At 41.6% G+C, this 13,602-nt stretch overlaps 1 protein-coding gene across 18 annotated transcripts in view; it reads right to left on the minus strand.

Moving 5' to 3' along the window:
* Positions 1 to 8,420: 8,420 nt before the first annotated feature.
* The window catches only part of MAGI2 (membrane associated guanylate kinase, WW and PDZ domain containing 2), a 735,321-nt gene continuing 730,139 nt past the window's right edge, over positions 8,421 to 13,602 (minus strand). For 13 of the 18 annotated variants that reach the window (XM_054064111.1, XM_054064068.1, XM_054064155.1 and 10 more), the window contains one exon: positions 8,421 to 11,430. In XM_054064111.1, coding sequence (XP_053920086.1) covers positions 10,631 to 11,430 — 800 coding nt within the window. In that variant the 3' untranslated portion in view covers positions 8,421 to 10,630. The remainder of the gene's footprint in view (positions 11,431 to 13,602) is intronic. The other 5 variants (XM_054064119.1, XM_054064199.1, XM_054064167.1 and 2 more) reach the window with 3 other exon arrangements.

Here is a 13,602-nt window from a genome sequence, read left to right on the forward strand (position 1 = left end):
TGTTTACAGGGAGTAAAGACTTGCCTTGAATCCATAATGACTATTCATTGCGTCTAAACACTACAGCATCACTGTTTTGTCACAGAGGAAAGTTGGATCAGAAAGTATATGTGTCCGTGCGCACACACACACACACACATTTATCTTAAAATCCTGATTTCCTTAACCCAAAGACATAGTAAAAGATAATCCTTAGAGACAACTGTTGAGCTGCAGTGGCAGAATGTGGCAAATAAGAAATCCAATTGCAGGGCTCTTTCTCTGCCAGAGGTGATGGAGGAACTTTGCAGATAATGCAGAAACATTGATAATGTGCAGAGTTCTTAAACAGGGGAGATGGTGTTGGAGATATTTCTTTCTCTCTTCTTCCTTTGATCCTGGTCATGAAAGGTCCATCACTGTCTTCTGCACCCTTTTGCTTCCTTGTTTGCGCTCTTGCCCTATGTGGGATGTTTCATGTATATTTTTAGCCATGCCCTAAAAAATGAGTTCCTACCGTCTTTTGAGGTCACATTTCTTTTGGGCTCACTAATTGGTAATTTGTGCTTTCTGTTTGTGACCTTGGGACCCTGGTGTTATCTTGTTCCTGTAATACATCCTTCGGAGATCTGTTCTGTTGCCATCCTACATTCGTGCTCTCAGAGCTCCTTGATATACGGTGCACACTTATCCATTGATTTTCAGTTCTCAATATTGATTAAGGATATTCTTCCTTTGAGTTCTTGACTGTGACCCACTGTAAAATAGTAAACCGTCACGCTGGAAGATATAAGAAAACTCAAAAAAAAATCTGTTTCAAAGTGGAAAACTAGTGAAAAAGACATCGCATAATGAACACACAGAGAAGGAATTATAGATAGTCTTAGCTGAAAAGTCTTTGTCTTGTGAAGCTGAACTCATTTGATGACAAGCTGACGGATATCAGACAGATACTAGCCTGGGGGAGGATATTTCTTCTCTGCTAAAGACTCAGATTTGCATGTTTTTTTTTAATAACTTGATTTTTCATTGTATTTTTATAACGTTATGTAGTTATAGTTTACTGATTATGGATTTTATCCGTTGTGTTACTTAGGCTATAGGTCTGTCTATGTAACTATGGTGCTGTGATCTGAGTTCTTATGACTTGGTAGTTTCTTCTGTGTCAATTTTATTCTGTGTTTTCATGCCCTGATTTCATTAGACATCATAAAATACCTGATAGTTCCCTGAGGTTACACATTTACAAGGTAATTTACAATATTTTTTTTTAAATTATGTGCTATATTAGCTAATTACAGGAACTCTGTGACTATGTATATTATTTATGACTCAAAGGACCAAATTGTTTCCTCTTAAAGCATTGTTTTTTGTTATGTTGGTGAATCGCTTTTCTACTGAAAGACCTTAGTAGGAAATATGATGTTTGCGTTTTCTACTGATGCTAACTGCTAAAGCGCAGAAGATCAACCCTGGGTTATAGAGTCTGTTTTCTCTTGCTTATAAATACATCTTTACATGGAGCAGAAGAGCTTTTGCAGGGTGGCTGGATTCCTGTGTCAGCAGCACAGTCCCAAGCAATCCATCTGCCATGGGCTGGAGTGACCATGAAGATCACGTCTGGGTTGACCTTTCCCAGTGGTGAGGCTGCGAGGAAGAGTCAGCACCAGGGCTGCCTGCTCCTCTCTGCTTCAGATGTGTGTGTGTGGGGTGTGTGCTGCGTTCAAGGCACAGAGCAATATAAGCAGCAGCCGGCTCCGTCTAGCTCCCCTCTGCCTTCCCCTCAGAGCAGCTCCCACCATTTTGGTATCCTATAAAAGCTGGTCATGGGTGGCTTTTCAACATACAAAGCCTGCCTTTAACTGCAAGAAAAGGGAGGGAGACTTGCCATTAAAATGAGTGAGTCAATTCATACTTCATATTTCACATGCTACAACTGCCTTTTTGCTTCTTTATGTATTCAATACATTTTCGTTTGTTAAAAAGACATAATATGGCCTTACTGTCCCTGAGGCTATGCTGGCCAAAGTTCCTTTTTTTGGTAGCTTGACGCGAGAGTAGCTGCTCCTGTTGTATAGTGATGGCCCATACTACCTTGCTTTGACTCGTGGGGCCCATTTATTCCATCCGAGCTTTCAATGTTTATTTACATGGCTAGTCCTGGATCAGAGGTCTCCCACTTTTTCTATGTTGGCCAGGTCACCAGGAAGCAATCCAGACCTGGATGTTGAAAATCAGTGTCTGTTTCTCCAGGACAGTTTTCCACAGGCAAACCTGCTCACGGGCTTACAGTGGCAGAGCTGCGTGCTACTGTGCACATTATTTAGTGTGTCCTCCTGGTGTGAGGGAAGTGCTTGAGATGAATGGGGAAATCAGGAGGAATTTGTCACAATGTTGGTCCATCATTTACTCCCTTTGGACTCCAGCGGCTCCATGAGCAGTAGGAGTTGATGGGTCTTGCAAAGCAGAGCATGGACAACTAAGTGGGAAGGTCTGACAAAGCGTGGAGAGCTCTGGTGGCTTCCAGGCCCAACACACTTGGCACCTTGTCACTTCCAGTCTCGTTGCTGGGGTGCTTGCTGGCATTTTGATGTAGCTAGTGAAGGCCAGGGTTGCTAGTACTTATAAGTAGGGCTGAAATATGAATAATTTCTATGTAATTTGCCAAACACTTTAACAATCAGTCTTAAAAACCTTCTGAATTTATTTCAAAGCCATTTTATCTGGGAAAGAGCTGCTCATCAAAGAACATAACGGACCTATAAAACTGTGAAGTAGAGACCTACTTGTTAGCCTCAGGGGACCAAAGGTATGGAGGGGATCCGTTCAGGCTGCATTTGCATTTTTACAACGGCTTGAAAAACAGCAATATAAAGAGCACAGGATGAAGAGAGAGAGGGGAATTGATCAGAGGCTGTTTTAGGAACCTGCCCACAGGGAGTGAGGTGGCTGATCCTCCAGAGATGCTTTGTGAGCAGAGCTTGAGTCTGGGCTCTTTTGGTTTTGTTAAATGTGAAGCCTATCTTGTATTTCAGGATGTGAAGTCAGGGCAGAAGCATTGCCCTCTGTCAGGAAGAGTGCCTTATTATAAATGAATTTGGCAAGTGAATTAGCAGCCAGATTAAGGGGGCTGTATACCCCAAAAAGGATCGCAGGATATATTCTTGTAGCTAGGGAAAAAGCTTTTGCCCCTTGGCACAAGGCTAGTTTGAGGGCTTGTGCTGCTGGATGCTACTTATTGGGAGGTGTCGCAATGCGGGACTTAGGGCTGCATGCCCAGAACACAGAGCTGTTCATGCAGTCCCATTGGCCAGGCTTGCAACCTCCTGTTTGCTGGAAGTCGTGCAGGATGGCTGTCCATGCTCCTGAGTGCAGGGGTGATGCTGCAGTGCTGGTGTGCAAGTTGGATGGGAAGGTGCCTCCGAAAAGCTTTGTGAAGTGCTGCAGCTGCCATGGCATAGTAGCACTTGGGGCATGCCTCTGCCAGCATCCACCTGTGCAGCACCGGGAGTACAGGAGACAGGAGTCATTCAGGAGGAGGCACATGCTTGCATTCATCTTTCCTGGACTATATAAAAGAGTAATCAATTGGTATTGTTCACGGTGTTGGAGGATTGAAGAGGCACTCTGAAATATTCTGTGCTAACGCAATGCAGGGCTCCTTATTGCCTGCTGGGTTTATTTAAAAAAAAAAATAGTCTGGAGGGAGTGAGTGAAGTTCTAATTAGAACAGGTGTTTTGTATGTGGTGAACTTTGTGGACTATGCTGGAAAAGATCTGATTTTCTCCCTGAATTAAATAAGTACCTAGAAGTAGCTCTTTATGTTTGCTGGTTTAGAGACAAGTTGAACAGTTTTTCTGGTTTCTGCAATTCTCTAAATACTTTAGTTAAAGCTCTTGGCATAGGTTTTAATCACTTTGGGAAGGTACAACCATAATTCATTAATTATATACATGTATGAATGGAAACTTCAGAACCATGGGTAGTCTTGCTGCCTGCTGATGGCAGGGAAGGGTATTTTGGCCTGATTTGATTGCAAATTGTTTTTCACTGGTTTTGAGCACAGGGCAATCCGGGAAAAAAAAAAAAAAAAGAGTTTTTTGTGGAGTGTTAGAAAAGCCATGTAAAAATTCAGGTGGCTTCAGTGACAGTAATGGCCCCAATTTACTCGAGGGGGAGGGATAGGACACCAGTGCTCCAGCCTCACTCCTGCTGTAGATATTGCTCAGTAGTTGCTCAGATCCTTTCTTCCAACTTGCAGCTGAAGCGGAGTTCTCACCGTAGGTCTGGATTTGCCTTTGATGTTTTAATTACTCTCCCCACCACTTCCACATCTACAGCATATTTGGTGGGCAATAAAGCTGTCCTTTGGCAATATGTAGCAGCCCTGCAGCACAGAGGTAAAGAGGAACATCACAGGGGTTGGATTATTGACCTTCCTACATTGCAGGGAAGTAACTGCTGCTGCTGCGCTGTCACTGCAGTGACAGTGTGCTGCTGAGGCTGCTCAAGACAGCTGCAACCTCTGGCAAAACTGGGAGGTTAGTCTATGTGGAAGAGCTCAACGGTACCCTGAACTTGCCCTGGAGGGAGAAGGGCAGCATGCTCTCCTCTCCTCTGGCACTGTCCTCTCCTTTTGTTTAACTGAGCCTTTTACTTAATTTTTGTTTTTCAGAAGGGTAGTGATTAAAACATCCTTTCTTTCTGTCCTCAAAACTTGCAATGTTTTGTTGCAGCGCTTGTTGTGTTTGATAGGTTTTCTTTTTTCAGTTTTAAGCTTGAAGAAGTTGAAAATAGAGCAGGTTGGCAAGAAGCCACCTCACAGAAAGCACTGTCACCCCTTTCTTCACATAACCTTTCTTGCTTATTTTTTCATTTTAAAGATCTTCTGCCTTTAAAACAATTACAGCAGTTCATCTGTGGAAGAACTATAGCTTTCTATATGAGTTTACATCCTTAAGTGTTCTTTTTCTGAGAGGGATAGCCACGCATCTCAGACACAGATCTTTGGGAAATTCCTGAGTGGGAGTGGAAGGTGGTGCTCCGGTCCTGTGTGTGTGTAAGTGGAAGTGGGTATTTGTGCACTGGTATTCCCCCAGCTGTTTAAAAGAGATATATTTGTACCTTGTAAACAAAACTCTCCTTATCGATTAATTGAACTGGCAAAGTGACTTATTGCCATAAAAGCACTACAGGCAGGAAAAGATGAAACATAATTTTTAGATTGGTTATAATTCAGAGATATTGCTTATGTTACTGTGTCTTGATGATATATTAAAAAAAGAATTGCTCTAAGCTTAGGCGCCAGCTATGCAGATAAATGCATGCTCACGTCCTTGCTGTTAGAAATAACAATAAAAATATCTGGGGAGTGGGAAGACTGACGGAGCATGCCTGTGCTGTCTATGCAGAGCCTGTGGATACTTATTAGGCGGCAGGAAGAGGCTGTTACTCCAAGGGAAAAGCCAGTCCTGGGTGCTGAGCTGGGGGCCTGCAGACCAGCCAGTGAAAGGCTTAGCGCATAGGCAATAACTGAGTCCTAACCCCTCCCAAAGCCCAGCTGTTTCTGTCCAGATGGTGCGCTGGATTTTTCTTTGGAAGTAATGGCTAATTAAAAAGACTCGCTGTTTTGATGACAGCTGTGAAAGTAAAGGTGATATTCGACTCTGACTTGATAGATGGAGAAACAGCCTTGGGAGTCCTTGTGTCTAATGCACATGGGAGTGTATTAGAACCTGGTGTGATAAAGCCATGGAAATTCTCTCTAAGTCCTCTATTAGTCATGAGAGTAGGCAGCCTGCCTTGCTTCTATGGTCTTTTTAGCATCAATTACAGAAAATAACCTAGGCATCAAGCGGACAGAAGAGGGAAAGGACCCTTTTGGAGACTTATAGAAGTGAACTGTGAAGTAAATTCCTAATGAGATCAATTGTCCCTGGGCAAGTCCAAAGCATTCTCTAACTTTGAGTTCCATGGCAGTATACCAAGAAACTTTTCCCCTTCACACCAAAGCTTCCCTCCAAGCAAGGAGAAATGTGGCAGGTGACATACTCATTAGTTGAGGTGTGCTGTTCTACTTACGCCTCTGCAGTTCTGGCCCTGTGTTTCTGTTGCAGCGTTGGTGTACAATGAGAGCATAGTCGCTAAGACAGAAATGAGCCCGCAGCTTTGCATGTCCTTGCCTTTGTAAAATGAGACTTACATTAGAGATGATAGCATATTGCAGCCACAAAACCTGGCCTGGCTTGGATCATTATCAGTACAGACATTTAGCTATAATAACATTGAAGAAAAAAACATTATTTGTGAGTGCATGTAGAGTTAGTATGTCTAATCAATAACTGCTACTGGTTGCTGGAGGCCAAGACGTTGGGTATCTCTATATGTTTTATGGCACCTAGGAGTATGTTAATGACCTGGACCACGGTCGGTAACTGGTCATGTCCCCTCTCAGCAGAGGTGTCTAGTATGGAGCTGCTGAGAGGCTTTGGTAAAGTAGATGTTGAGAGTGTAAGATAAAACTGTAAGGTAGAGCTTGACAGTGGTAGATTATGCCAGCTGGTGAGAGAGGGCCAGAAGAAAATACGAAAAAAAGAGGAATACAAAGTTCTGGAGGACAGAAGGGGGAAATGGAGAAGGGATGAATGAACCCACTGAAAGACAGCAGGATTTAGAGTTAGGATTAAGAACAGAAGCTGTGGGCAGCTGTGAAAGAAGATGAGAGATTCAGGATAGATATGGTGGTGTTGAGGGCATCTAGGATTTAAAGGCTTAGAATGAAATGTTTATATTCAGCAGAGATGTCGCAAACCAGGCTGAAGTTTATCTTTGATATGGTGAGATCGGCAACAGTGGTTGGCTGCTCATTCAAATGGGAGACAAAAAATATCAGGTAAGAAACAGGGCCATGCTTGGGATTCTGCATCAATTTCTAGCAGAGAGCTATCCACAGTGGTGATAAATTATGGGCAGTCTTATCCCTGAGGCCATGGGGTAGGCAGCTATATGGACTACGAATATCCCTCAAGTTTAGCAAAGGGTAGTGTAGGAAAACAAGTGCAGCCTGTTCTCTGTGGTGCCTAAGCAAAGAACGCTCTCAGTCCAGCAGCTCCCTGGGAGAAAAGATGGCATCTTTGACAAGACTTTGTGGGTGCTGTTAAATTTTCTGGCTTTTTTATTAAACTTGTTTAAAAATCTGCTCTTCCAATCCCTGCAGTTTGTGTGCACCTCCTAAAGCCATTGAGCAGAGAAATACCTGCAGAGAGAGTGAATCCCAGAGACAGCATTTACCACTGATGAAGGAAAGGACTGCACCAACATCTGCCTACAAGTTTTTTCCAAAAATCCTCCACAAATGTACGTTGTTGATTATGTACAGGCAAGCTTACATAAACCAATACATTGGAGTCTGGAGCAGAGAATCTGCCTCAAAATAAGCATTCAGTTTCCTGTGTTATTGCATAAGAATGAAAAAATAGATAAAAAGTGGTCATAAGAATGCAATGCAAAACATGAATCAGGCCAATACTTAGATTTCTGACCATGATAATGGGGGCTATTTAAAGCCCAGTAACTATTTCTGGAGTATTAAAGATGCCTCAAATTTGTTATGTGTTTACTGTAATGAAAAATGATCTTATTAGTTCAGCTGGTTGATTTTTTTTGTGCAGAACATTAATCTTCTGAAAAATGAGGCAGTGCAGAAACTGACTCAGGGTGTATGAAGGAAAATTATTATTTTTAAAAGAATATTTTAGTTTAAGAAAAGAGGAAATGGTTGTTTTAAAAACATGTCTTATTTGTGTGAAAAATATTGGTAGTTTTCCAGCCAGGGTATCTTACAGTGCCTACAGCGTGTGAACTGGTGATTTAGTTTGCCTAACTGAAGGTAAGGGGTATTCTCCTGTTCTGTTCAACGAGGGATGGGTTAGGTCTTAGAAGAGGCTGTGTGGTTACCATTAGTTTTACACCCTTATGATGTCTTCTGCGACGTTGTTTCTGTGAAGTAAACTGGAAGCCAAATTATGCCCCTTTCACTCAGCTTGTAAACAAACCTTGCTAGGGCTGGTTAGAGCTGCCAGATTCCTTCCGTATATGTAGTGTACACTCAGCAGTTGTCTCTCAGTGCTGGAAGTCTGGCCACCCCAGTGCTCTGTTTCCTGGGACTGGAAGGAGAATGGCAGTTCAGCTTTTCCACCAAGAGAGAGATTTCTCTGCATCTGGTTGGTCTCATACACCTTAACTTGTCTACACAGAATTTGTTTAGTCATCTACATGCATATTCATAAACTGAAACTCTTTTTGGAGTAAGAAATCAAAAATGAAGCATTCCCTTTTTATTAATGCAGTAGTTAATTAATTCTGCTCATGTGAATGTAGATTATTCTTTCACACTGTGACACTGTAACCTGCTATTCAAAATTAACACAGACTAAGCACAATTGAAAAAAAAAAGGGTTTTGGATATATATTTTATTTGACAGTGGTTTAGAATATCATACAGTAAACAAGATTTCTGTAAAAGTTAATTTATCCATAGTGGTGCGTTTCATAAAAATAGTTGCTCACTTACAGCCTTTCTGTGACTATTAATACATGGAATTATATTTATAGAGATAGAGCTGTACAGGGTAAATTCACAGCTAACACTACACAGAAATATTATTTGGAATGGGGTTTAGATGATGTGCTGTCTTCACAGGTTATCGATTACAGCCGCATAAAGCAATTACTGCACAAGGAGTAGCTGTGAACTGTGCAAATTAGAGTTTATGCAAGCATAATCTCAGCTGTTTTTCAGATTTCATTGTTTGCTTTCTTTATACATAAAAATAAGATACTGGGACGTGCATCTACACTACAGAAGCATTGTCCAAAATCAGATTCAATAAATTAATGGCAAATTATATTGTATTCTAGTTCAGGGGATAAAGATTTTTTTCCCATTAAATAAGAGTTTTATAAACAGCTACATGGACTTGTGCTTTTTTAGAAATTATAAATGGATGTTTCTTTTTTAAAAAAAAATTGTTTGAAAGCTGCAAAATCCTTGACTTGAGGCTTTTCAAATAATTGGGCAGGAAGAAACATGCCTATAAATTTCTCATTCCAGTGCAATGTTTGAGACATACAGTAATGTGCTAATTTCTTGGAACAAAGCCAATCTCAATCTAATTTTTCAGCAGAGCATGTGAGGAACTAAGATTGCTAGAGAACAATAATTTTTAAATATGAATTTTTGACAGTACTTAGCTTTATGGTTTGCTTTTTTTTTTTAAATCTAATTACAAATGTATTATTGCGCAGGATTTTGTTTTATTTTTGACAGACAAATAAGCATATGCACACTTACACGGACACACATGCACCTTTTTGAAACAAGATAGTGACTGATTGACTGAACTCGGAGTTATTTCCTGTGAAGGCAGACTGGAATGTTTACCTGGCACTTAAGGCTTGAAATTCAAAAAAGACAAGCAAGAAAGATAAAAACAAAAAGACCAAAAAAAATGGAGGTAAGGAAGAAATGGTAAAATGGAAACAATTTTAAAAATGGAAATACTTCAAATTTACTGAATGAGGACACTAACAACTGTATTTCAGAAACCAGTCTAATTATTGTTAACGTGTGCCTGAAAGGCACCTGCTCTGCCAAACTGAGGGGATGAAAGATGAGTGTCCTAATTAAACACAGAAGGATATGAAACATAGCACTGTTGATAAGTGAAACTCTCATTTTCTGCAGGAGGGAAAGGCTTTTCCTTAAGGAAACTGCAGCTTTTTCTCTGTAGCACTTTTCCTTTCATTGCAAGGGCCTTGCGAACATCTAGGTTTTCAGCCTGACCAATTGGTTTGTGTGCTACCCCACAGGACTTAGGGAACCTGTACTAAATGGCTTTTGAGAATAATTTGCAAATACAACTCCACCCTAACTCCTTTCCAATGTACAGAAACATGGTTTGTTCACAAAAATGGCAGTAGAAATGGTATCACAGAAACTAATCCACTGGATTCCCCACTCCTCCCGTAGCGCCCAGTGAACTATGCTACAGGATATCATGTGGACTATCCCAAAGTGTTAACAGTGGAGACGTGTCATGGGTGTACAGTTCCAAATGATGCTTCAAAGAAACCCTTTAACCCCTGTCTAGATATGTCGAGAACAATTTATTTACAACATTTTAGCTCCACGAAAAGATCCTCTCTCGGTTTCAGCTTGCTCCGTGCAGTTTTATTTAAGGCGATGTTCCAGTTTGTGATTGCTGTAACTTGTTCCAGTTTCTTGATATAAAGTTTGAATGAAATCCAAGTCCTTCATGCAGTGGGAAAAAAATGCTAAAGCTACACTGCACTATCCTTCTCTGATGTATGGTCCTTCATATTGTTTTGGTTTCTTCCATAGCTGCCAAAGTCCCTAAAAAGGAACTGGGACTTTAGAGTCGATTTTAAATCTCTGTGTTGACTATATGCTTTTGAACTTATTAGATACTGTGCACATTGTCATGGAATTACACACTAATGTTTTCATTCCTCAATGCTTTGTGTATATGTGTGGTAGTTAAAATAAATTAAACCAAACCAATGTGAGACAAAAACTAAGAAGAATGTTCTGCGTCAGATTGAGACAGTTAGAGGGCAACAGTCCCTTGCTTATCTACTCATGGCAGAAGTACCAGACTTTAGGACGCTAGGTAGCTTATCTGAGCCAGGGATTTTCCACGGCCCTGGGGAGACCGTTGCCTTTCGAACTGTGGTGTTGGTGGTGCGAGTGCTAATGGAGTGGAGATGTCCCTTCCTGGGGAACTCACTGGGTTTCCCATCAGGGTCCCTCTGGCTGTTGTCCACATCACTTCCAGGAGAGCTGCAGCGGTTGCTACTGTATGTCTTGGTTCCACCTGCATCAATCTTGACATGGTCAGATGCTGCAGCTGACTTCTTCTCACTGGTATTTGTGGATTTATGATCTTCTTTTTTGCTAAGAGATCCTCCTCTCTTGCCTTCCGTCTTCCTCAGCCTCCCAAACTGTTCATCACTGGTTCCAGCACACACATGCTCTCTTGCGCCAGCCTCGATCATAATGCTGTGTCCCACCACTTTGCTTTCTGAGGTGGGCCTGCCACCATCAATGGTCTTATTTTTGCCTTCTGAATATCCTTTCCAAGAAGCCTCTTCATGCTTTGACCTGTCTACCTTTTTAGGACTTGCTGACCTTTCTCTTTGTTCTCCTAACCTTTTCTTTTTGTGACCATTCACCGAAAGCTCCTTTGGTTTCCTTACATCGTGTTCCCTCTTGATATCCCATGTTGCCTCTGGGCTTATCTGGTGAGAAGGGTCAGAGGGTGGGGCTATGTGTGATGAAAATAATGGTGAGATTATGTCGTCGAGGGAAAGAGCTACTTCCGGCAGACCTGTGGAGGTGGCAGTGGGAGCACTCCAGGAGTTTGGCTCGTCTGTTGTAACAACAAAGAGAAGGGAGTTAAGGGCGTGTTCAACAGCACAGAACATGTATTGTATAGGCATATATATTCTGAGCAAAATCAACCCCCATACAACATACCAGACTCAAACTCCTCTGTCTTAGGTGATGCAAAACTCCCAGGGGAGTCAATGGGTAGGAAAATAAAAATAATCTCCCCACTCCCCACCCAAAAAAATCAGGAGAAGCAAGAACTACAGGACTGGTAACTGCAAATGCTGGAAACACCAGTCTTTTCTTAAGACAGATTCTACTTTCCTCTGGCTACACTAAATTATACTTAAAATAATAAAGGCACGTGCTCATGAAATCAAATTGCCTCTTTCGTCGCTGTATAATGGATTTTTTAGCTGGGCAATATCAGCACTGTCTCTAAGGACAAATGAGAAGGACTTTCTGCCATCTATTAAACATGTCCCTACGAGCATATAATAATTGACAAGAATTTGTAGCTCAGATAAGGTCATCATTGCATTCTGCCTCATATTTTTGCTAAACAGATATAATATTGCACTGTTTATGGCCCCACAATTCTTACAGGGTACTTAGAAAGCTCTGCCTTTCCATCATGGTGTCATTCACTGAGCCTCTTGGCTGTGCATTTTGAATTTCTCCTTGTTACTTAGCCTCAACACAATATGGTTGGATTGTGCAGATCCTGTTCAATTTAGCTAAATAGACATCTCCTTTGCTGAATCATGATGATTTTCCTAATGCATTGCTACAAAACAGAATATTCTGAGATGCCTTTCTCTTGCATACGAGATACTAATTTCTTTTGATTAACGTTCTGGCAGACAATGAATCCATCATGACTAATGACAGCACGACTCCTGTTCTTACCCATCTACACGGAGGTTAGAGAAACCACTGAACTTGGCTAATGTCATTCCCTATTTAGCACCATCGCCTGGCTCTGTACAGTATGAGCAATAGTCTGTCAGAGATGAAGGACTATCTCAGGGATCCATGGAAACGAGGTGGAACTCATGGGAAGAGCTGCATATTTCATGGGGGCAGAAAATGTAACCTTCTAGCTAAAAAACAAGCACGGACTTCTGCGGGTCTGGACTAGTATCTCTCAGTGACATCAACTGTCCTTTAAAAGGTATATTTATTTTTCTCAGCGCTGCAACTGCCTTCAAACTATCATGAAGATGCACATCATCTCAAAAAGTGGAATATTTTTTACTGCCCAGCCTGGAGTCTGCAGCTTGTTTGACTGAGACTGCAGTTTTAAGTTAATAGCTTGATTGAGTGATTGCTGTCTTGTAGATAAAAATAGGAGAGACAATAGTGATGTGGGTGACTTAAAGGGAGGGAGCAGCATGGTTTGCTGAGGAACTATTTATTTTCCCAGATGGTATTTGTCATATGCTTTTGCATAATGAGCATATGTGTGGAGAGGATTAGCATTTGAGAGGGGAGAAAGTACAAGTTCTGTGTAAGACAAATAAACTTTGAGCTGGGAAGTTAAATGGGCTGGGGGTCTCAACTGAATTTTTTTTTTAAAAAAAATCACACTTTCTTACCCTCTAGTTAAGACTGAGTAATGTACCATCTGTTCCCTGCTTGGCACTCAAGCAAGAAAAAATAAAAGGAAGGCTCATGAATGTAGAGTGATCAGCTCTTAGGAGCTTGCCTACAGAAACATCTGCTTTGATGGGCTGCTTCTTCACTTCCCTCAAGTGCCATCCCTCAGGGTACAGGATAGGTGAGGTGCAAACCCCACTCCAGCTCTTTTTAGATATGAAATCCAGGGGATCCTGTTTTGGTTAACACCTGAACCAGGGACCATGCATGGGATTCAAGTCGCTTTGCCTGCGTCTCTAAAGCTATCCTGGAACATCAGGAAGCTGCCATTGTGCACCAGAGAGGTACCTGAGATAGCACTGAACGAGGTGCTCTGGCCCTTAGAAATTGAAGTTTATAGTTTTTGTGGCATTGTCACAGCTTTCCAGGGTAGAGGCAGTGCTGAGTGCTGGCCTGACCAATGCATTTGACTTAACTACAGTCTTCTTTCCCAGTAGTCCATGAGATGGTGTTTTTCACTGAGTGGCAGTGAGGTCAGCCGTTACCAGAACTCACGCAAGGCTCTGAGTGCATCTGAAGTTGCAGAAATAGCTTGTTACTTTGGGAAGTATCA

Source organism: Cuculus canorus, chromosome 1 (assembly GCF_017976375.1).
Source record: "Cuculus canorus isolate bCucCan1 chromosome 1, bCucCan1.pri, whole genome shotgun sequence".
NCBI classification, from domain to species: domain Eukaryota; kingdom Metazoa; phylum Chordata; class Aves; order Cuculiformes; family Cuculidae; genus Cuculus; species Cuculus canorus.